Source organism: Carya illinoinensis, chromosome 15 (genome assembly GCF_018687715.1).
Source record: "Carya illinoinensis cultivar Pawnee chromosome 15, C.illinoinensisPawnee_v1, whole genome shotgun sequence".
Lineage (NCBI taxonomy): Eukaryota > Viridiplantae > Streptophyta > Magnoliopsida > Fagales > Juglandaceae > Carya > Carya illinoinensis.
The window spans coordinates 16175910-16198561 of record NC_056766.1 but is presented as its reverse complement, the minus strand read 5'-3'; the positions used below and the strand labels follow the sequence as shown (position 1 = coordinate 16198561).

Here is a 22652-nt window from a genome sequence, read left to right as displayed (position 1 = left end):
TACCTTTGATAAGTTCAAGAGTTCAATTAAGAACAAGAGGAGAAAACTCACTCACAATTAAAATTCGAAATAAAATAATGTCTGCCTTGAAATGGCTGCTACATCCTTTAAATACCCTCCCCAAAACATGATAAAACCCTAGACTAAAGTTTGAGACCTTTTCTCTCAAAAATGCCCTTGGTGAACAGTAGCCGCGGTACTGTAGCATGAACAGTGTCATGCTACAGTAATTCTAAACCCTATTTCAAATAAGTAAGACATGTGGGTCAAGCATCCTCAAGCCCACTTATTCAAAACTAATAATAAAAATCCTTTAAACAAATTGAAAACCTTAATATCTAAAGGCCATATTTCTAAGTCAAGTCTTCCACAACTTGGATCAAGTGGATCAAAGCTGGTTCTTCTTCTTTCAAGCCCATCTTGAGTGTTGGGCTCTTGCTAGCTTCTTCCCAAGTGGTTTGTACTAATCCTTGCATTGCTTCCTTGATCTTCTTGGCTCTCGATCTTGTAATTGGCCCATCTGGAACTTACAAAGGATCTTTAAGAGTAGGCTTGCCTTGGTTCCCATCACGCCTAGCATACCGAGGGTCACTTAGCCATGCACCATCATCACCCAACCTGTGATCACCTAGCCCAAACACCATCCATACTTCCCACCATTGAACCCTAGCCTCATCTCACCCAAGCTCCCTTTGGACTACACATGATCTATACCAAGCAAATAAGTCTTATCAGTCACTAGAGGAGCAACGAAGGGAGGATCAAACCTTTAGTGTTTGGAGGCTTGACCGAGGTCCCCAACACAAGCCTCAGGAAGCAAGATGAGAAGCATTCTAAAGAGCCATTAGGTGAAAGAAAGGAACTAGTCAAAGAAGATAGAGGAGGAAAGGAGAGCATAGAGGTAAACAGCACATAGTGAATTTGAAAGTTTAAGAGGGAATGAAGAGAAGCAAACCAAGAAGGATGAAGTCCAAGTATAAATAGAAGCATGTGTTGAATGGACTTTCTTGAACAGAGAAGCAACAAATGTCGCATAAAGGTAGCTAATAGTGAATGGGTCCCACGATTCGCACTACACGAAGGGATGTGGGGAATCAGACATCACACACAATCTAGGCGTGGGAAGACATACGAGTGCACACACAAGGTGACACGTTGATTAGACGTTAAAAACCACTGAGACACCCTTAAGAAAGAAACTCCTACTGTACATGTATGATAAAAATTGACGAGATAATTGGAAAGGATATTAGTATTCCTCATTAGGTCAGGCCCAACTAGAAAGCCATAACCCATCTCGAGCCGAGTTAGGCCTAATATGAAGGCCCAAGGGTTATCAAGATAGGTGGCCCATGAGTCGGATGAAATGAAAGATGGGTGCACCTTGAGAAAAGGCCATGTTGCATTTAAGGATTAGATCCGAAGCATGGACAGGATTGTGGCCAGTCTTCCTACCCCTTACAAAGTATAGGGAAAGTGGTCATTCCACCCACCTACCGCGAAGGTGCTGTCCAATAGGCAACACCCCATTAAAGACTATGGCATGGTGCCCCATACGTAAGGCACTAGGCCCTGACATAAGATACGGAATGTCAGCTCCCTAGCAAATGGTATAAAAGCACGATACCAGGTGAGAACAGGGATTACGCATTATCGTTCTACAAGAATTCTCTCTAAGGAAATACTAACTTTGGCATCAAGTCATCCATAAACCCCGAGCTCATTAGCTTCTCTGTGCTACAGGTGATTTAGCCCAATATCTGGTGTGCGAAACACATCTGTCTTCAACACCCCCAATCTATAGGGGATGGAGTCTTCCATCACTAATTAATAGAATCACTTTTTAAAATATATAAAGTCTAAAATATTTTGTCTTTTCAAACAAATAAATACTATTCATTTCAAGGAAAATAGAGAAGATCATATTTCATAAAATATTACCTAGCAAAAACAAATGAACTTAACTTTTCTTTGGTTCATTTAATTAACAAATGAGTTCAAATGAACGTCTTGAAGGAATCTTGCCAGACTATATATTACCAATCATTGGCTCTTTCTAGTAACAATGACCTCATATACGACCCGTTCAGGACCCATATCACCGTTACAGGTAGTTTTCACGTGGGAGTTCTTTTAGGTATAAATACATTCTTGATTATTAAAAGTTATAGATTTTACCCTTCAAATTATTAAAACTCGAACGTTCTATTTTCTTTTCTTTGTTTTAGAATCGTAACATTTTATTTTCAAACTTTCTTATAAAAAATTTTATAAACTACACTTTCATTCTACTCTTACCACATGATTGTAAGGAGATGGCATAATCTATCATCCTTGAATTTAGAACATAACATTACTTAAAATAAAAATCTCGAGGAGTTGGCTCAAGTGGTAAAGCCAGCTTGGGGTGATGATCTGAAAGTAACCCCAATGATTGACTTTTAATTATGCCGAGGTTATCTCTCCTTCGTCCCTCTTGCTCTCTCTCTGTTATCTCTCTAATCTCCCCCAACTCAGAGCTATGCGACCAATGGGGGGGAGCTTCGTCTCCCGCCCCCCTCCCTCTATCTGTTAGCCTTTTCTTTTTCCATTTTTTTGGTTTTTCAGGCCAAGAAGGGAGGATTACAGCTCCAAGTTGTCTAGCCGCCGACCGTCATCACGCCTCCCTCCAGGATGTCGTTTAGCTGCCAATCTACAAGCCCACCGAACGTGGTGCCAAATGGAGCGGGGTGTTGCCCGCACGAGCGGGACGAAGCACCGGCTCTTTGCGGCGCGTGGCTGTCACCTGACACCAATGCGCCACCTATAGATGATGATCTCGGTATTTTTTGGTTCCTCAGGCTTCGGTTTACAGCCTCCGAGTGGCGGTTTTCCTCCCAGAGTTTAGTGTTGAGTCTGTCACGGCCTCTGATAGCTGCTGCTTTTTTATTTTCTGGTTTTCTTTTCTTTCGACGTCTAGCTTTTCTGTAGTTGCACGGTCTTTGCTGCTGTTGGTGTGTGGCGCTAGTGGGTGTGCTCTGTATCTCAGTTTATGGAGTCTATTTTTTTGTGTCGTTGGTGGGTGTAGCAGATGGTTGTGCTTTGCACGGCCTCTACTGTCGTGTTTTTTGGTTGTTTTGTTGTTTTGTCCATTTCAAGTGAAGTCAACAGTGAGGTGATAAGTTGTTGAGCGGCCTCAATCCGAGGCAAAGAGTTGAGAGCAGCAGTCGATGCTACAGCCGGTGGTCGTACGGTCGACCTCCGTTGTGGAGGTTGTTGTGTACGCAAGCTAGGTGCTCATGCCGTTGGGGCTCGTGATGCCGATTGTCTGTGGAAGGGGTGTCTCTAGAGTTCATGCCGTGCTCGTGGTTGTTTGTTTCTGTTGTTTTTTTTTTGGTTTTGTGGGTTGTTTGTTTATTTAGTTTTAGTATAGGTATATGTCATTGAACTGTTTGTTCATAATAATTGTCTCCGCATTCCGCCTCCCTGGAGGTTGGAGGAGCCATCCAGTCTCTGGTCATACAGAGCATTTACTCTCTCTTTTGAAAGTTTTAGAAGTTTTAAGACAATGTCAGTCACTTTGTGTGCGGGGAAGCTCCTGAGCAGTTACGTTAGTTGATCTTATAGTCTGATTCTCATGATTTATAAGTCACAGTTGTAATTTCATTTATTGAATGAATGCAATGAAACATATTTCCATCAAAAAAAGCCAACTTGGGATATGCTCCGCCCTTATGTCTAAAGTTCAAACTCTCTTGGGTGTAAACAATCTCTAGGGACCATCGGACTGAAAAATTTTCCTCTTAAATTATCTGAGATGTGCTTGCAGGAAACTCTTTACCAAGAGGCTATGCATCCTCAAGATTAGTCAGGACGTTGTTTACAGACATCTGGTGCCCAAAAACAAGATTAGTCAGGACGTTGTTTACAGACATGGTGCCCAAAAAAAAAAAATTACTCATAAATTTACAGAAGATTTAATAAAATTTTATTTGTGTGAGAGGTTAAGAAGTGTACCTAAATCATCAGTTTGAAGTTTTGATATGCAAAGCTTTGTTTATTCTACGTTACAGTAACACCCGACCACCTGGTGACAGGCATTTTCGTACGCTACATTCACAAAGGAAATTCCACGTACCTTTCAGTACTTACGAACCATGTTATAACTCCAAATTGTTTAACTCAGATTTTCTCTCAGCTTGCCTTCTTATGCATACCATGGCCGGCCTCTCTGTGTCTCTCGCTCTCTACTATTATATATTCTGCCCTTTGAAAACCTCCTCAGTGAGTCACTCCTCAAAGTAAAGCCATCTCAGAAGACATGGTTAAACGTCTCAAGCTTAGATTCCCTCGTCTCATTGCCTCCTTCCAATCCATACAAATTTGTCGTTCCAGAGACCCTTATAATCTCCCAGAAATTCCATCGCCGGCGATTTATCGGGTGTCTACAGTCAACCAAAGAACATTGGACACCGTGTACCCTCCCAAGGTACTGGCGCCACCGTCAACACCAGAATAGTACCCTCTTCATAAACGCCGGGTTTCGGCGAAGCTCAAATCCGTCGGCTGCAGCCCTCGATCATCACCAGTTCACGGGTGGAAGAAGGGAGCTCAAAGGTCCGCCGCAGTGGCGGGAGGGCATGAGTCCAAAACTCGTCGCAAGAATCACATCCCGGACAACAAACCGGCGGTTTCGAAAACCAAAAGGGAGAAGAACAAAGGGAATGTCCGTACTAGCATTCCTCTCGGAGACAGTAGCAGGTGTAGCGATGTAGACGAAGAGAGCGAAGCCCTGCTTTCTTTCTCAAGGAGCTTCTAGAAGGACATGTCTCTAGAATTCCTTTGCTCGGCGGAGAAGGCGACGGAGGAATCCAAGAAGAATTCGGAGATGGAGAACGTAAAGAAGGCACGGAGGCTGAGACGACAAGCACTGAAAACCAAATTATCAACGGCGGGATCATCAAACGCGTCGGTGTTGAGAAGGATGGTAACATGCACGGCGAACGGGAAGGTGAGGGAGAGCTTCGCGGTGGTGAAGAGGACGGAAGAACCGTACGAGGAATTCAAGAGGTCGATGATGGAGATAATATTGGAGAAGCAGATATTGGAGGCGGAGGAATTGCAGGAGCTGTTGCAATGTTTTTTGTCTCTGAATTCGAGGCTTTATCACGGAGTAATCGTGGAGGCATTCTCCGACATTTGGGAGGTCTTGTTCTGCGACTCTCCTTGGGGACACCGAGCATCCGTCGGATTTTGATTTTTTTTCAAGAAGACAATCTATTCAATCAAAATTATATATGTATTGTTTTAATTTTTAGCAAATTTTTTTTTTTTAATTTCTTTGTTTTTTTTCTTGCATATTATAATTTTACTTTTGTGAGAAGAAAATATGTTGAATTACTGTCTTTTAGATGTGATTTATTTTTTATCTTGGCATTTTATAAATTATGAAAAAGTACAAATTTGACCCAAAAATAATCTTATAAACTGACATAATTTATTATAATCCGTTAAATCTACTTTATAAAATAAGTAACTTTACAACTTGACAAAACACATCAATTTGTTAAATTACTTTTGTATAATCATTTTGTGACTAAAGTATTTGTCTAAGTTTTGAGAGCATCTAACTTTTCACATCATGGCCACACCCCCAAAGTGGTGAGAATATTTTCTGAAAATTGTTTTTTTTTTTTTTCCCGAGAAATGTGGACAACAAATCCAAGCATGTCAAGTAATTTAAAGGTGACTAAAACTGTTACCAATCTTAAAACAAACGACAGATAAAATCTTCTCTTATAAAACATCTCTCCACGCCATACATACAACACAATACATATCAATAGAAACATGAACAATAATGAGACTAACCAAAACAGGGGGTTGATATGGGGCTAATCCAGGGCATAGGCATAACTCAACTTTATATATGGCAAAAATACATCACAATCCACGACACGCAATTTGCCTCTGATTTTACCATTAGATGCGAAGAATGAAATTGTAAAACAACCAAGAATCTCATAGTTCAGTAATCAGCAGTTCCTGCTTTTCATCGTTCGATTCGAACACAGATTCCGTTTCATCCTCAAAAACCCTGATATGGCACAACTTGCCACCAGCTTCATCAGCAAAAGTAATTTTCTTCCTCGCTTTGTGGACGACATTTCCAGAAGAAGCAGAACCCGTCTCGGCCAGTCTCTGCAATTGATCGGCCAAAACTCCACTAGCTTCATCAGCAGAGGTAGAATTCTTCCTTCCATTTTGGACTAGATTTCCTGAAGGACCAGAACCTGTCCCAGTCAATCCCTGTAATTAATCAAAGGTGTTAATTCTATAAAATGCTACAAGACCACAATCAAGTAATTCATTATTTTGTTCCCTAATCAAGACCCAATAAGACACGTCTACTTTTTCTCCCTCCAAAAGTATTAGGAGAAACAAACCATGATTTTACAAAAGCGTTTGCAGTCCCTTGCCATCATGGAAAGCCATCTTCGTGTGCTTTCTTCAACTTTTGTTGCATTGTTGATGGCCATTCTAGCCTGAGATAAAGGGAATATTCAAGGGAAGAAAACAGTATAAGAAAACAAATGGTATAAGAAAACAGTAATTTTGCCCAAAACACGTTTGGATATCCTAGGTAAAAAAAAGTTAAGTTTCGATATAAATTGTAAAATTTCAGCTTATGGTATGCAGAACAAAGAATTTATACTCTCAAACCCCACATGCTAATCAAGGGAAAAATATTAGCAATGAGGTAGACATTATGCAGGCTTTATACGATCATTAAAACCAATAGAGGCTAACTAAAATGTTAGGTCCCCAGCAGCTTTGTCAAACTCAAAATTGAATCTGACTAATCAATAATGAATCCATTTTTTTACATGCATATAACTCATACAAGTTGGAACTGTCTTGAGGCCAATCTTAAATCAACCATAACACACATGGGGGTCAGATGCCATGCTCACCTGGTAAAAACTAAACCATTGGGACGTGCAGGAGGCACCGTCTCCCAAATGGACAGTGTAAATCAATCTATCGGCTGTACACCTCCACATGATCCAAACACGGGTAAGAATCATATAGTAAAACAACGACAAACTCAAACATGATTAATGAAGTAATCCAACTTTATGACAATTTGATATGCACCTCGCCTGCTGTCTACTGATCTTTATGAGACAGGTAGGTAACAAATAAGATTAGCTGAGATAGAGGGAAGCATAGGCATACATCTTTATTTAACCATCCAAGTGCCACAGACCCATAGCACGTGGGATTTTATTGTCACTTTTAAGTTTTAATGGTACTTTAAAAAGACTTGAGTTTTAATGGTATGACATGCAATACTACGCATTACTACAACTGGGGCATTTTAAAAAACCAAAAACACTAAAAAAGACAAGGAAAGAAATAAATTTTGTTCGACTTCAGAACCATGGTTGATTTATCATGTCTTTTTACGTGCTAAAAAGTAAACAACCATTTGTGTATAGTCACTCACCCTATCCACTTTAAATTTCAAGGATGAAGCTGGGCAGTCTTCAGGGAGCAACCTCTCTTCCAGAGTGTCCTTCATGGACTGCAACTCTTTTGTAAGTTTCATGGCAAGACATTCAAAGTCTTTCATCTGCTGCTGTGAGAATTCTATGGCACTCTGTGTACAACTTTGGATGGAGGTGCACCCTGTGCTAAAACGTGGCACAGTATATGAAAGATAAGGAGCCTTGTGAACAGCTTTGGGAGGGAAGCCTTTCTTACTACTCCTTTGCTTCCTAATAATTTGTCGAGGTTTAATGCTGAATTCATCTTCCCTGATCTGATTGGATCCTTCAAAGCTACTAAACTTGTTCTTCCCTAAGTAGAACTCTCCCCTACATTCTTACATCATCATGGCCCAAAAATAAGAGTAAATCAGATATTAAATGGATATAGAGATTCTAAAAGTTCCTTAATCCTAGGCGAAATATTAAAAAGCAATGACAAGAATAACAATAACAGTAATGATAATAATAACCATCAACAACTGAATTTGAGTGAACAAAGTGGAACTACAACCAAATCACCAAAATGAAACTCAAACAGAATGTGAACTTATCCCTTGGCACCATGATCTTATTTTGAAACAGCAGTAAAAAGAAACTTTATTTTTTATTGAGTGAAAGCAAAAACACCTTTTTGAGATGAGTGGAAAACATGCAGAAATGGTCCATTTAATATCATTTCAAGAAAAGCCTCTTCTGCATTTTAGCAGCACAATAATTTTTTGCATTTCCTCAAATGCAAAGATGTCACAACACTGAACCAAGGAAACTGAAACAACATTCAAAGAATTCTTATTCACCATCAACTGGATATCCCCTTAAATTCTTTTTCTTCAATTTTCTGGGAAGAACTTTGCAGAAGAAGATTTCAGAAAACCCTAAAAGGCTTTTGTTACATCCCTGCTGTTATATTGTTATACGACTTATTTTAATCTCGTATTATCTAACAAGTTTTTTATTTGTAATATCTACCACACCCTGGCTACAGCGGTATATTTATCATTCAAAAACACTTCAAAGAAATGGCATGGATCAGGCATAAACATGATGGTTCATAGATCCAAAAATATAACAATTTGATGTACTATTGTACTTGTTAAAAAATACCTTTAACACTTACTGTAATATTCATTTTCGGTTAATTCATTGGAATCCATTGCCTTGAGGAGTCTTTCCTGAGAAGTTGGAGAAATGGCCTGTAGGTGAAAGTACACAATAAAAAACAATATCGAATATGAAAATCATGCCAAACAAATATTCAATCAATAACCACTCACTTTTCTGGTTGGATATAGCCTTGCAGGAGGATGCTGTAAGTTAGAACAATGATGATATTCAAATCCAACTGATGTCATAAGCTCATCAGTTAGCGGATAGATCCCTGCTGAGACATTTATGTCTGCATTAGCAAAAGCAGAGTTTTGGAGTTGTTTCATTTCAGGTGTAGGTGAATCATCCTCAACAGAATGCATAAAGCAATCAGGACTTGAGCTACAGTCACTGGTCAAGCTGGATACAACATCGACCTTGGGGTTAGAAGGTAACTCAGCTGCAATGCCATCCCCAAATAAATATGCATCACCTCCATGACCTAGTTCCTTGCTTTGAGGGATCTCATGAATGGTCATAGGAGAACTACTTTGGGGTTGCTTCACTTTAGCTGTAGAAGAATCATCCTCAACAGCATCCAGACAGCTATCAGGATTCATACTACATTCACTGGTAGAGCAATCAATAGCACCACCTTTGGGGTTAGAAGGCAACTCAGCTGCAATGCCATCCTCAAAGACATAAGCATCACCATCATGACCTACTTCCACACCCCGAGGGCTCTTATGAATGGCAATGGGAGAACTACTTTGAGAGACACCAGAAACGCAAGAACTATGGCCCGTCACTGAATAAATGGTTCCTGAGGAGATGTCATCCAGAATCGGATGGGTATATACTTCTATATCAGATTCTAGAACAGGTAAATCTGCAAAATCATGATTTGTTACTATATTAGCCACTATAGAATCCTTACACGAGGCCCTTACAATTTTGACAGACTTGGGATCTGTAAGTTCCATATAGTCATAACCCACTTCATTCGTAATACAATATTGCGGTTCTTCAATCAATGAAATTGACACCTGGGTCTCCGAAACAGATTCATCAGCTGTCTCACACAGTTTACTAGATACCATTCCACAAGAACCCTCCAGCTCATCGCAAAGGCAGGTAGGATCACCACTAATGCATATGAATCTTTGGCAACCTGGAGAATCAGATTCAGAGACCTCAACTTTCATATTGGTAGCTGGCCACAAATCCCCACTAGATTGCAGCAAAACTTCATCACCAGGAACCTCAATATCATTGTTAACATGCAATAAGATGTCATTCATAGGAGAACTACTTTGAGTGGTACCAGAAACATGTGACCTATGATCTGCTGTTGAAGATATGGTTTCTAGGCAGAAGTCACCTTCAACCGGTTGGGTATATCCTTTCATCATAGCTTCCGGTACAGGCAAATCTGAGCATTCATGGCTGGCTGTAACCATATTACCCACCTCCATAGAATCCCTAGCTGATGCACTTACAATCTGACCAGACTTGGGATCTTCAGGTTCTGTATACTCATAACAGACTTCATTAGTAGCACAATATTGTGGTTCTTTTGTAAATGACATTTTAATTTGGGTCTCCGAGACATACGCATTAGCTTTCTCACAAGGCTCATTAAACATGATTTGACACGAACCCTCTGGCTCATGACAAAGCAAGGAACTATCACCACCAACACATATGACATTTTGGTGATCTAAGCAATCAGGTTCAGAAACCTCATCTTTGGTATTGATAGCTCGCTCCGTGATATATCGTGGTAAAACTTCATCACTTGGAACCTGTTCAGATTTGACAATCAACTTGGCACTTGAAGATGAAGTTGAGACATGGTTTTTCATGCGTTTTTTCTTTACCTTCACATTCTTTGAATGTTTAGATTTCCAACTACTGAGAGGCTCCTTCAGATCAAGATCTTCTTCCACTTTTTGAAAGTTAGAATAATCTGGCGTTAGGCAGGAGGAAGTTGCAGTAGTTTCTTTAACATTGATAGCTGGTAAATCCCCACTACATTGTGGCAAAACTTCATCACTTGGGACCTGTTCAGATTTGACAATCGACTTGGCACTTTGAGATGAAGTCAAGACATGGTTTTTCATGCCCTTTTTCTTCACCTTCACATTCTTTGAATGTTTAGATTTCCAACTACTGAGAGGCTCCTTAAGATCAAGATCTTCTTCCTCTTTTTGAAAGTCAGAATAATCTGACTTTAGAAAAGAGGAAGATTCACCAGTTTTATTACTCAGTTCAACATATTTTGAATGCTTCCTTTTCTTTATGTTGCATCTCTCTGTAATTTGCTTCAGTGTCATGCTACAAAGGTCTAGACCATCCAATTCACTGTCAATTATCTTGTCACCATCATTGCAAAATAAGTCAGAAGCATCAGGCTCCCTTTTGATTGTTCTTCTGTCTGCCAAAGGTAGGCATGGGCTTTTGACCTCTATCCTATCACTCTCAAACGACAATGTTTCAAACTCATCTTTTGGATGAAGGTTTTGAAGCAACTCATGATTTTTGACATCTGCAGCTTCATATAGATCTGTAACCTTCTTGAAGGTGAGTGCAGGCCTTCCACGAGTCACATTGAGAACTTTTGTCACCAAACCACCTTGAACAGCCTGAATGAAGTGCAACTGGCCACAACTCCTTAACTCCATTTGATGAGATGAAGATTATACTCTTTCACTTGTTATCTTATGTTACCACTGTTGCTAAAATGCCTGACCTGAAACAAAATAACTCAAATCAAAACCAGGCAAGAAGCAATAAAAGATACAATATAACCAATTATAATAAAAGCACTGACTAAAAAAAAGTTTCCTCAGGCAAGGACATGAAACAACTTTGCACATTAATTAAGGCATGATATAGACAAAATGATCTCTGACTTTTTTTCAGACTTATAAAACATTATTCAAACAAAGAATTTCTCATGGTCCCAGTAACTGCAAATTCTCCCATGCTTCCCTTAGTTTTCAAAGAACATGGGGATTAAGGGTTAAGAGGAAATGAATTATGAGGCTTTATAAATTATAGCTATCCCCCCTGATTTAGCAAAAACGTGAATGTAAGTACAACACAAAGTCATGGGTAATCATGAAAACAATAAATTATGAACACAATCCCTGCTTTTCTCCACGATCTTCGTTTTTCATGTTGTGCAGCGCTGTGCAGCTGCGCTAATAATCAGTGGATACCTCTATAAAAAAAATCCCAACCATAAATATCCAATTTCAACTTTGGGTAAGCAAGAAATTTTGCACATAATCCATATAAATTGAACATCCCATGAAATTCCTTCGCACGACAAAATTTTAGGATTATAAAGTTATATTGCACTAAAGAGTTATACTGCACTAAAGGTATGACTTGGAACTTCAGTTGCCTGGAATTCTAGCAAGCAGCTTACACTTTAAAATTTTGAGAAATTTGAAGCTTGAGGAATTAAAATTCAATTCCAAATCCAATATTATGTGCAGCAACCATATAGTGAAAAAAGAATTGAAACCTCCAACTCCAATTGCCCCAATTTCATGCAATCAAACACAGCCTTCGATTCAAAATTTCTAGAAATGCTCAAAGAGTAACTATGCCTCCATCAATCTTCCCAGTATCCACACGTGATAATATGTATATGTGTTTATAGGGTAGATATCAGTTTTTTTTAAGGTATATGCGTAGATAGAAGTAGCCTATAGTTAAACATCGTATCAGAAAACTCAACGGTAGGGAACCAGATTAATACTAATGCATACCGGCCAATACTTACATTGATCTTGTTACAACCAATAAGCTACACCAATGTTCCTTTAAGTAACGGCATGGACAACACATGGTAATCATATTAACAATGTAAATTCAGAATTTTCTCATTAGAAAATTACCAATTCAATAAGGAAATAAGTAAATAACTAACACAAAACATGTTTCAAAGTTTACATTCTAGTCTGAAAACACTGACACATAATATGCTTCACAGTTTACATTCTCTAGTCTGAAAAAACTTGTGAAATACAGACATTAAAACAACCTAACAATCACTGATAGGCCAAGGACCCAACTCACCACAATAGTTCACATTCTCAGCATGAAAACAGACCAACAATAAAATGTACAATCTTTTTCGCACTCAAAAAGAGACCTAGACCCCTGAAGTATAGAATCTGAAAAGAAAAGCTGGGAAGCAGTGTGACGTATTGGGAAAGAGCGTTTCTATTGAAATGGAACCAATGTTTTAGGGTTTGGGGCACGGACTGCTGAGCGAATAGAGAGTCAATATAGGGGAATGGTTTTGTTTGTTGGGTCAATCTGTCTGTCGCAGTGTCGCTCACCGCCTACCCCAACAGATGCTTCAAAATACCATGCCGCCAGAAATTGGAAACAAGAGCTTCTGACAGTAATGTAGAGTACCTCTCTGGCTATAATCACTCTCCACTCGAAAAGATGAAGATTAAACAAAACCAAGATAGGTCTAGGAGTGGACCAAACTGAGGCAGCCAATGTCCCCCAAATCAGACCGTCTCTCTTTCTTTCTCTCTCTTTTTAGGTATGATTTTAGGGTTTCAATTCCCCAAAACCAAGATCTGAAACTCGCATCCCCGCCCGCTATTTTCGGTTTTTCGCGCTCACCTCGCACGCGTCGTGCGTGCGAGCTTCTGTGTTCCTGTGTCCGTGTGTTTTGCATTCACGTCGATGCATGCTACTTTTTCTTTTTTTTCTCAACAAATACGACATCAATAAATAAACTAGTACATACAAGTTCGATGGAGTATGAGTCTCTTATAATTTTTTTTAAAACGAACACACGTTATAACTCATAAGAGAAAGAACAAATGGGAGATTGGAATCAAAAAATTAGCTCACATCCAATTCCCACAAAAAGAGACTACTTGATAGTGATTTTTAAATAGTCTGATGAACAGATTATAAAACTATAACTAAAAACTACAGTAAATAGGAATGTATTACAACATGTTGGTTTAGATTAGTTGGAAGGAATTGTCACATCTACTTTTTCTCAATTCTTGATTAGAGAAAGTGTGAACATAGCGTAGCAATCGAAGACCATGATGGATTGCCAACCAGAGATTGTTACTAGCCGTGGCGGCGCATGCAAGCCACACGCCACATCTAGACTAAAGAGAACAATCGAATATGAAAAATCTGATGATGCTGATCCCGAAACTGATGCGCAAGGCAACAGAGAGCTCTTTGATGCGCACATGGGCAGATTTCTTCCACCAGGTGGACGATCAGCACTTGGAGAAACTGATGAAGAGGCGTGTGTCCACTCTATGTAGTTAGAAAACAACAGATCGGCAAAATGAAATGGTGCTAACGAAAAAATTAGAAAAAATACAAAAATACAAAATTGAACTAAAATAAACAAGGTTGTAGCCAACAAGGAGGGGAGATGGGTGTAGGCGAAGCACCAATCCCCCTCCTCGCCATGAATGAGAAAGTTTTCTGGATGGGGCTATAAGGAGTCTAGAGAGAAAAATTTCACTAGAGAGGACTTTCTATTTTTTGATGTAGGCATTCACTGTAGTAAGAGATGTGCATTCTTTTAGTAGGTAATAAGTTCTTATACCTCATTACTATTTTTTTATTATTATTATGTAAATCTAAATTAAAAATTTTAAAATGTGACATTCTTATATAATTTAGAAGAAAATAAATTTAATTTTATAAAAATTGACTCGAAGAGTAAAAGAAAGTTAGTTCTTATAAAATTACATTTTTTTTAATTAAACTATACAATTACGTTGGTTAATTGAATTTATTTTCTTATAAATTATGCAAGAATGTCATGTTCTGTAATTTTTAATCCAAATCCAAATAATAAAAGGAAAAAAATAATTGGGTAGTAAAGCAGTAAGTAGTAAATGAGATGAGTTAGGGAGTTTTTCCCCTAAGCCTAAGGCCTGAGATCTGAGTCCAATACCATGAGAGCCCTAGGCTGACCGGACAATCCATCGGTCCAGTTAAAGGATTCTTGGCCCCTAGCGGAAGTTAGGGGTGTAACCAGTCTGGTCAAGTCCAGTTTTGGATAAAATTTATGACCGAACTGGTATGCACCAATTTTACATTTTTCAAAATTGATTACACACCAGTTACCCTCCTATACCGGTACTCCGGTTTCCGATCCGGTTTAATTCGGTTTTCCAGTTTTAATATACTAAATTATATATTATATAATATATATCTAATATAATATATTATACTATATAATACTATAGTGATGATATATTATAGTATATTCTAATATATATTATAATTGTATTTATACTATAGTAATATATTATAATATATGATATAGAGATATATTATAATATATTATAATATATGATATAGTGATATATTATAATATATAGTAATATAGTATTAGTATAACTATTAATACAATAAACTATAGTAATATAAGATTTTAAAAATTAATATTATATTAATCAATAATTTATTACATAATACAAAGCTATTTTATATATAATTTTATATTATATATAATATAAAAAATTAAAATATATATCAACCAGTCCGGTCTGATTTTTGAAAAAAAAAATTAGACCGAACCAATTTTGATCGATTTTAAGAAAAATAAAACAGGTACCAGACTGAACCAAACTCGATACTGGGCCAAACCCACTAGTTCGGTCTGGTCCAGTTTACTGATTCATCGATTATTTTTACACCCCTAGCAGAAGTCGGTTTACAGCCTTGGAAGTGTGGGAAAACCTTGTTGGCACAAAGAAGGGAGGAGCATGCCACCCCACTGGAACTGAATCCCAAGTAACCTCGAGCGGATAGGTGGGTGCAAATCACAAGGAACCCTTGATCCCTTGACGGAAGGAGAATGAAGAGTCTAATGATGCGCATCTCCTGGCAGAATAAGGCAGAGAGCCATGCCGCATTAAATGAGCATGGCAGAAAGGACTGCGGAAGAGATACCTCCCCTTGACACAGGGAACGCCATCTGACCCTAGGAACCAGATATATAAGCCGATCCCCAAGTAACAGGAAGGCTCTCCAGACATTCTAAACTCCCTGCTTTCTTATTCATTGTTCTAAGACGACACTAACTTTGGTATCGGAGACTCCCCAGCCACCACCATAGCCCTCATCTCACTGTATTTCTTTGTATTCACAGGCCAAAAATTGAAGACTCGAGGTGTTGAGAGCCCGAGCCAAAGGCATACAAAACACAACGTTAATAGTTGCACCGTCTATAGGATTTGAACTAACAGGTAAGACTGTTCATCCGGTCCAGATTTTTGTTTAGCTAGGTCTGGAACCCGGATGCCTGAATTCCGATTCTAGGTTTCGGCTCATATTACATCTAGGTCGAAACTTGCATCATTAAAATCGAATTTATCCGATCTGGATCCGGGTAGAAAATCTAGGTTCCATATTCATAACCCGGTTAACCGGGTTTGTATATAAAGGACTAAAAAAAAACCCTATGTCTCTCTCTCTCTCTCTCTCTCTCTCTCTCTCTCTCTCTCTCTCTCTCTCTCTCTCTCTCTCTCTCTCTCTCTCTCTCTCTCTCTCTCTCTCTCTCTCTCTCTCAACCCTAGCTATGAAACCGTAGATGCCGCCGTGATGATCTCAACCCCCACCCTTTTCACCCACCAACACGCTCACATCCATCCAAGCCTTCCAAACCCGGTAAGCCTATCCATTTCTCTCTTTATTTGGACATTTTTTTGGCTCTCACTAGGATGGGTTCATTTCCTTTTTTTGTTGATTTTAACCTGTTTTTCTTCATGGAGCGAAATGGATTTTTCTTTTCCCTTTGATCTCAAGGAGCATGTTATTTCATTTTGTATTTCTAAATGACAAACATTTTTCTCTGCACATATGGCCAAGATTTGAGCTAGAGATTAGTGAGACTCTGCAAAAAAGGTGTTGGATTATGCTTGTGGAGTTGGAGCTATGACTGTCCTCCAATCCTTCAAAACGGTGCCTGTTACCAACCTAACACTGTAAAGAATCACTTCGAAACCCTACTACTATTAGATCTGATCTCATAATTTGCATTATATTTTCTATTTATTTGTAGATTTTAGAATTCTTGATGTGCTCTACATAATGTCTGTGTTGTTTTTTGACTCCAGATGATCCCCTTTTGCTGAGATCCCTCGCCCATCTTCTCTCCCATTCGTTCATATCTCACCCAGATCACTAAAACCTTTGGTTTCTACTTTCTATTGTTCTTTTTTTTAATATTTTGGAAATCATGCTTAATTTTTGTGAGAGAAACTTCAGAGCCCTGCTGTGTGAATGTTTTTTTGGGATTTTCATTTGGCTTTCTTTTTTTGGGTTTAAATTTCCACTCATAAAGTTATATTTTTAATTTGTTAAATTAGAAGAATATACAGAGAGTCAGCAATGAAGATGGGTTTGAGATTGTTGCGAGATTCGCACACTAATGGGGTTTTTTTTATTCTCTAAGTGAATGTATGTGAATCATTTAGTATTTTGGTTAGTGTTCCTTTTTTTTCTTTTTTTCTTTTTTGAATAACAGATCACTTTCATTCATTAAAGAGGACATACAACTTTGACTTAAACAACAAGCCAGTTACAAACGTTAATAGCTTCTCAACACACTAATGTGGTTGACATGGTCTAGTCCAGACGACCAACCTCTAAAGACCTAAGTCTAAGAGACAGCCAACTCTATCCATGATAGAGTTACAAAATCTCTATACCCGATTAAGCGAAATATGGGACACCAACCTCATCAAGCACCGCCAAGTGGAGGGGGGGACCAATCCATTCGGACAAAAGTTCGAAGGTACTATTTTTTTGGATTTTTATTTTTGAAAAGAAAAGACAAGACACAAAATAAAATACAATGGAAACACTGTGCACGGAAAACCAGTGAACCAATAAGTACTGTAGCGTGTGCAGTACACACGCCACACTAGAAGGTAACCGACAATAGATCTTGGAAGTCCCCGACTCACAGGCCCCAGAAATGCCGCTCATGGTATCGGCAGAGGAATTCCCGGTGGCGCGTGAGAGCCACGCGCCGGAACGCCAGTAAACTTTAACCCGCACGTGCGAGCCCTTCTCCACTCTGTTTGGCACCGTATTCGGTGGTCTTAAAGATCGATGGCTGGGCAACGCCATGAAGAAGCACGTGTTGGTCGGTAGTCGCCGGATTCTTCCAAATCTGCGACTCCCCTTACTTGGACTAAAAAAAAAAACACAAAAACAGAAGGGGGAGGGGGAGGGGGAGGGAGGCGGTGAGATGGAGGGAGGGGGAAGGGAGTCGAAGCTCCCACCCCCTCTAGCCAAGAAACGTTGGTGGGTGTTTAGAGAGAAGGGAGAGGTTTTAAAAACTAGAGAGAGGGCATAAAACGTGCCCTTGGTTAGTGTTCCTAAAGCAAGTAAGTGATATCGTTCAACTTTGTATGTTTGACTTCCTTCTTAAGCCTCTTTCAAAAGTTATGTGAGACCTGGAAAATATTTTGCATATGGCCAACCACATGTGTCTTCATTTCCAATTCTCTTTACATCTTTCTGTGAGCTTTTTTGATAAATTCAGGATCTTATGCAGTTATGCATCAATCTTTCAGAATTGTAGCTAGTTGAATATTCGAGCACGAAGAATTTAGCTAGAGTTTTCTTGAAAGGGAATATCCTGGCAAAGCTCCTCATGAAAAGAGAGAAAAACCGAATTCTTCAAACAAAAGTAGTTAAAACCAAGTATATTAAGCATCTAATATGACCACATTAATGTGTTTTATTTTTATATTTCAATCTATTCCAAACTAACAATTGATAGTGTGTCATCATATATTACAAAGACCCATTCTCAAAAAAAAAAGCCACACTGCTTTATTAAAAAAAAAAAACAAGAAATAAAGAAAGAGCCCATAGTTTTTTTTTTTTTTAACAAAGACACATTCTAGCGTTAAATTTGAACTAGAGATTATTAACAATGTGCAAACATAGTTTTATAAATGGAAAAATAAAAATAATGCAGTAAATAAAATAAAATAAAATAAAAAAGAAAAAAAAGGCCCCTTTTAAGAAATTAGTCTAAATGTCTGGTTGCTATCGAGGATAGTATCTGCTAAGATGCACCATGGAAACAAATTGGTAACCAAGCTTAGGGGAACTCATTTGTGTGCTTGCTGAAGTATTTAATAGCTTATAGGCTTTAGCTGCCATGTTGTTTATTCATAAGTGAGTTTTTTCTTATTTTATAATCTACTAAATTTTTTTCCTAGTGTTTCGTGCCTGCTTTTCTGTTAATGTTTTGAGTAATCATCTTGAAATACAAATTTTCATAATCCAAAGAGCTTCAATGATGTGGTATATGACTATAAGATTGGAGGAGGTAAACTTGGGTTTCCCTTTAGGAATGTGTAAGAGTAGTCATAATGCAGCTTTTAGGCTACCATCTCTTTGAATGGCTTCCCATGCAATTTGAAGATTTCTTTGTTCTCTCTCAGAGAAGTTGATGCTAGGCCATCTTATTAGTTAACCAAATATGGCCTGTGGGTTATAGATCCTGTTGGCATGATAAGATTATTGGTTCTCTTTTTATATTTGAAGTGTTGGATGGTGGCAACTTTCGACCTACCTTTAGAGTCAAAAGGTGTTCATGCCATTCATTGTCCATTCCAAATGACATAACCATCCTTAGTTGGCCTATCCCTTGACATTTTGCTGGTCATGCTAATGACAAAAGTGACGACATTACTTCTAATGCTTTATCTTCTTTCCTTTTATGTTTTTCAACAATAGAATTGCAGGGCTTTGGTAAAAGCTTATAAGATGAACCCATTGATTCATCTTCCGTTTGGGTGGCTACAGTGAATAGACTTTAAGTTTTATTTGGTATGATTAAATCAAATGGAAGACTATGTTATTGATCTGTAACTCATCTTATAATTTTATATTTTGTAATGTAATGTAATTTGTAGTGGATTGCATGCATTTAAGTTTTTTCATTTTTATATATTTTATTATTCTGGACAATGTTAGTATTATGCTTTTTTAACATTACCTCTTAGAAAAATATTTCACAAAATATAGACTTTTATAAAATAAAATAAAAAATTATGATTTTGAATAGTTTTTTTAAAATTCCTATAATAAATATAGGCTTTTACATAAAAGAGAATTATACTTATGTTTCTTATTAAAAAAAACAAAGAATTATGCTTATACTTTTCAACATGGATTTTTTAATATAGGTTTTTATTTAAAAGAAAAAAGGAAAAAAAAATCAGGTTTAACCCAGAACCCAAAATTCGAGTTTTACAAAACCTGGGTTCTGACCCGGACCTGACCCGGGCTAACCTGGGCTGAGTTCTAGTCCAGGTTTGAAACCTGGGTTGCGGTCTTGGTATACTCAGATTCCCAGTCGGAACTTGGATAAACAGCCCTACCAACAGGCTGGTATTGATCCCACTCTTCATCGTGGCAAATGTCAAGGTAAGTTTTCAGGTGGACGAAAGACCAGACCTACTCTCCCCTTTAGGAGGGAAAAAGCGGCCTTTGACTTGCCTTCCTTTTTAGTGCCCTATAAGTAGGTAGGTACCTGGCAGTTTGGGATTGGACCTATTGATGTCCATGAGGAAAGTAAGTTTTCAGGCAATTGAGGACTGAACCGCACTTTGCTGCGGGATGGATCAAGCAGCCTTACGCATTACACCTATCCCTTTGGTACCCCGCGGGGAAGGTAAATTTTGGACAATTGAATAGTTAGTCCACACTTCGCCATGATAGGGACAGGGTAATTCATTCTGGCAACAGAGACGTCGAGCCTGCTCTCATCCATGGGGACGTTGGGCCTCTAGGGGGCTAGACCCACCTATTGACCATCACGGGGAGGTAGTATGTTCTGACAGTTTGTGATTGTACCCACTCCTGTCCATTTACATTACGGGGAAGGTAAGTGAGGGATAGGTTGGTGCTGATCCCACTCTTCATTGCTGCGGAGATCAGCATAAGTAATCGGGTGGCCTAAAGATCTGATCCTCTCTCCCCTGTGGGAGGGATAAGGCAGCCTTTGGCTCACCTCTCCTTTTGGTATCAAACAGTTTGGAACTAAACCCACTCCTGTCTATTGATGCTCAAGGCTGGCACGTACTCGTCAACAGGGAGGATAGAGCAACACTTAGGCATGATCTATCCCCTTGGTGACAATGGACAGGAGTGGGCCTAGTCACAAATTTGCCCAAATATGCTCGGCTCAGTCTTACCTTCCCACGGTGCAGAGCGAGTCCAACCCCTTGACTGCACGAACAACTTACCCCATCCCCACCACGCCAGAGTGTACATCGACTCCTCAGTCATCTGACAGATTACGTCTCCGAGAGACAAAAGGAGGGGGCATGGCCTAAGGCATCCTTGCCTCTCCCTCGACGGAGTGTAGGTTAGTCCATCAACTACCCAATACAACTCCAGCAAGGACTATCTCCTCCAATGGAACACCCACAGTTTCTACCACTCCCCAACAAGACAACTTAGGTTCACAAGTCCAAGCAATTATTTATACTAACTAGTTAGAATTATGCAGCGTGCATAGACATCAGCTAAAGAATCAAGGCAAGCCCGACCTTTACATGCCTCTTGACCCTATTTCCAAGCGCAAGGGCCAATAAGGCGAGTTTAATCTTAACGTGACACTCGACCTTCGTTGAAGAATCAAGGCAAGTCTGGCCTTTTACATGCTGCTCGATCACTCCTACCAAGCACAAAGGCCAACGAGGTGAGTTCAGCCTTAATGTGCTACTCGACCTCCTCTGAAGAAGTAGGGTGAGCTCGACCTTTACATGCGCTCAACTCCAGCCAAGTGTAGGGCCAACGAGGCAAGTTTAGCCTTAACATGCTGCTCAGCCTCCGCTAAAGAATCAAGGCAAGCCCAACCTTTACATGCCACTTAACCCCTCTTGTCAAGCGCAAGGGCCAACAATGCAAGTTTAACCTTAACGTGCTGCTCGACCTCCATTGAAGAACCAAGGTGAGTTTGGCCTTTACATGCTGCTTGACTTCTCTTGCCAAGCGCAAGGGTCAGCGATACGAATCTAACCTCAACGTGCTACTCAACCTCCACTAAAGAATCAGGGAGAGCCTGGCCTTAACGTGCCACTCGGCCCCTTTTGCCAAATGCAAGGTTTATTGAGGTAGGCTTGGTCTCTCGACTGCCCGACCTCTGCTAAAGGCTTGGGGCTATTTCATCCATAACAAGCTACACTCAACCCCCACTAGAGACCCATGCCGAACCTAGCTTTGCAATAAGGTTGATAGTCAAAAAAGGTTAGGGGCTGCCCAACCAACGAGGCGACCGACAACATCCTCACACGTTTGGCGCGGTCCTTCTCTTAGGTGCACCGAGCAGGGAAAGGGGTAGCTCAGGGTCGCCCAAGGCCTCCCCCTTTCCTGCCAAGGGAGAACCAAGCCTCCGCTCGACATAATTGGAACTACTAAAGGCATTTATGCACAAAGTGTGAGCAAGTGATTGACTCGCTCAAAAATAAGCAGCACAAAGGCTCTCCCAAGTACAGGAGGGTGTCGCATATTAATTAGGAATAAAATTCTCATATCATTTCCTCAAGGAAAGTTTACTTAAAAGCAAACTCATATAAAATGGTAATATGTACAATGAATAAAAGAGTACAACGGAAACGAAGAGGTACCGGTCGTGAACCAAATTCATGTTGTTGGATTTGTTTGAGTGTGAAGAGGAAAAGTAAATGACACCAAATTAAATAAGCAGAACTTTAAATGCACGAAAAGTAAATGACATCAAATTAAACATGCAAAAATTTAAATGAAAGTTTAAAGGTGCAAGAAAAATAAATGACATCAAATTAAGCAAGTTGGAATTAAAATAAATTGGAGAGGAAGGCTACAGGCAGAGGAGAAAGGATGGGCAGCAACAATTGGACCAAGGGCTCTACAACTATGTTGCCGTCTCCCTCTCCCGCCTGAACTATCTCTAAAAACTAAAAGAAAAACTTGAGAGCAAAACTAAATTACACTACT

At 39.3% G+C, this 22652-nt stretch overlaps 2 protein-coding genes across 3 annotated transcripts; one reads left to right on the top strand and one right to left on the bottom strand.

Moving 5' to 3' along the window:
* The first annotated feature begins 4160 nt into the window (after positions 1-4160).
* LOC122296702 (transcription repressor OFP7-like) lies at positions 4161-5641 on the top strand. The gene is made up of 3 exons (XM_043106503.1): positions 4161-4497; positions 4552-4750; positions 4799-5641. The coding sequence occupies exons 1-3, from the start codon at positions 4301-4303 to the stop codon at positions 5234-5236; spliced, it is 834 nt and encodes a 277-aa protein (XP_042962437.1). The 5' UTR covers positions 4161-4300; the 3' UTR covers positions 5237-5641.
* Positions 5642-5746: 105 nt separating this feature from the next.
* LOC122296187 lies at positions 5747-13343 on the bottom strand. Of its 2 annotated transcripts, none has more exons than XM_043105666.1 (6): positions 13056-13343; positions 8807-11370; positions 8650-8725; positions 7490-7866; positions 6426-6524; positions 5747-6288 (listed from the first exon to the last, which is right to left on the bottom strand). In XM_043105666.1, exons 2-6 carry the CDS (start codon positions 11300-11302, stop codon positions 6001-6003), a joined length of 3336 nt encoding a protein of 1111 aa, XP_042961600.1. In that variant the 5' UTR covers positions 11303-11370; positions 13056-13343; the 3' UTR covers positions 5747-6000. The 2 variants fall into 2 exon arrangements, with proteins under 2 accessions (XP_042961600.1, XP_042961599.1); XM_043105665.1 differs by having other exon boundaries at positions 12711-13342.
* Between the last annotated feature and the right edge of the window lie 9309 nt (positions 13344-22652).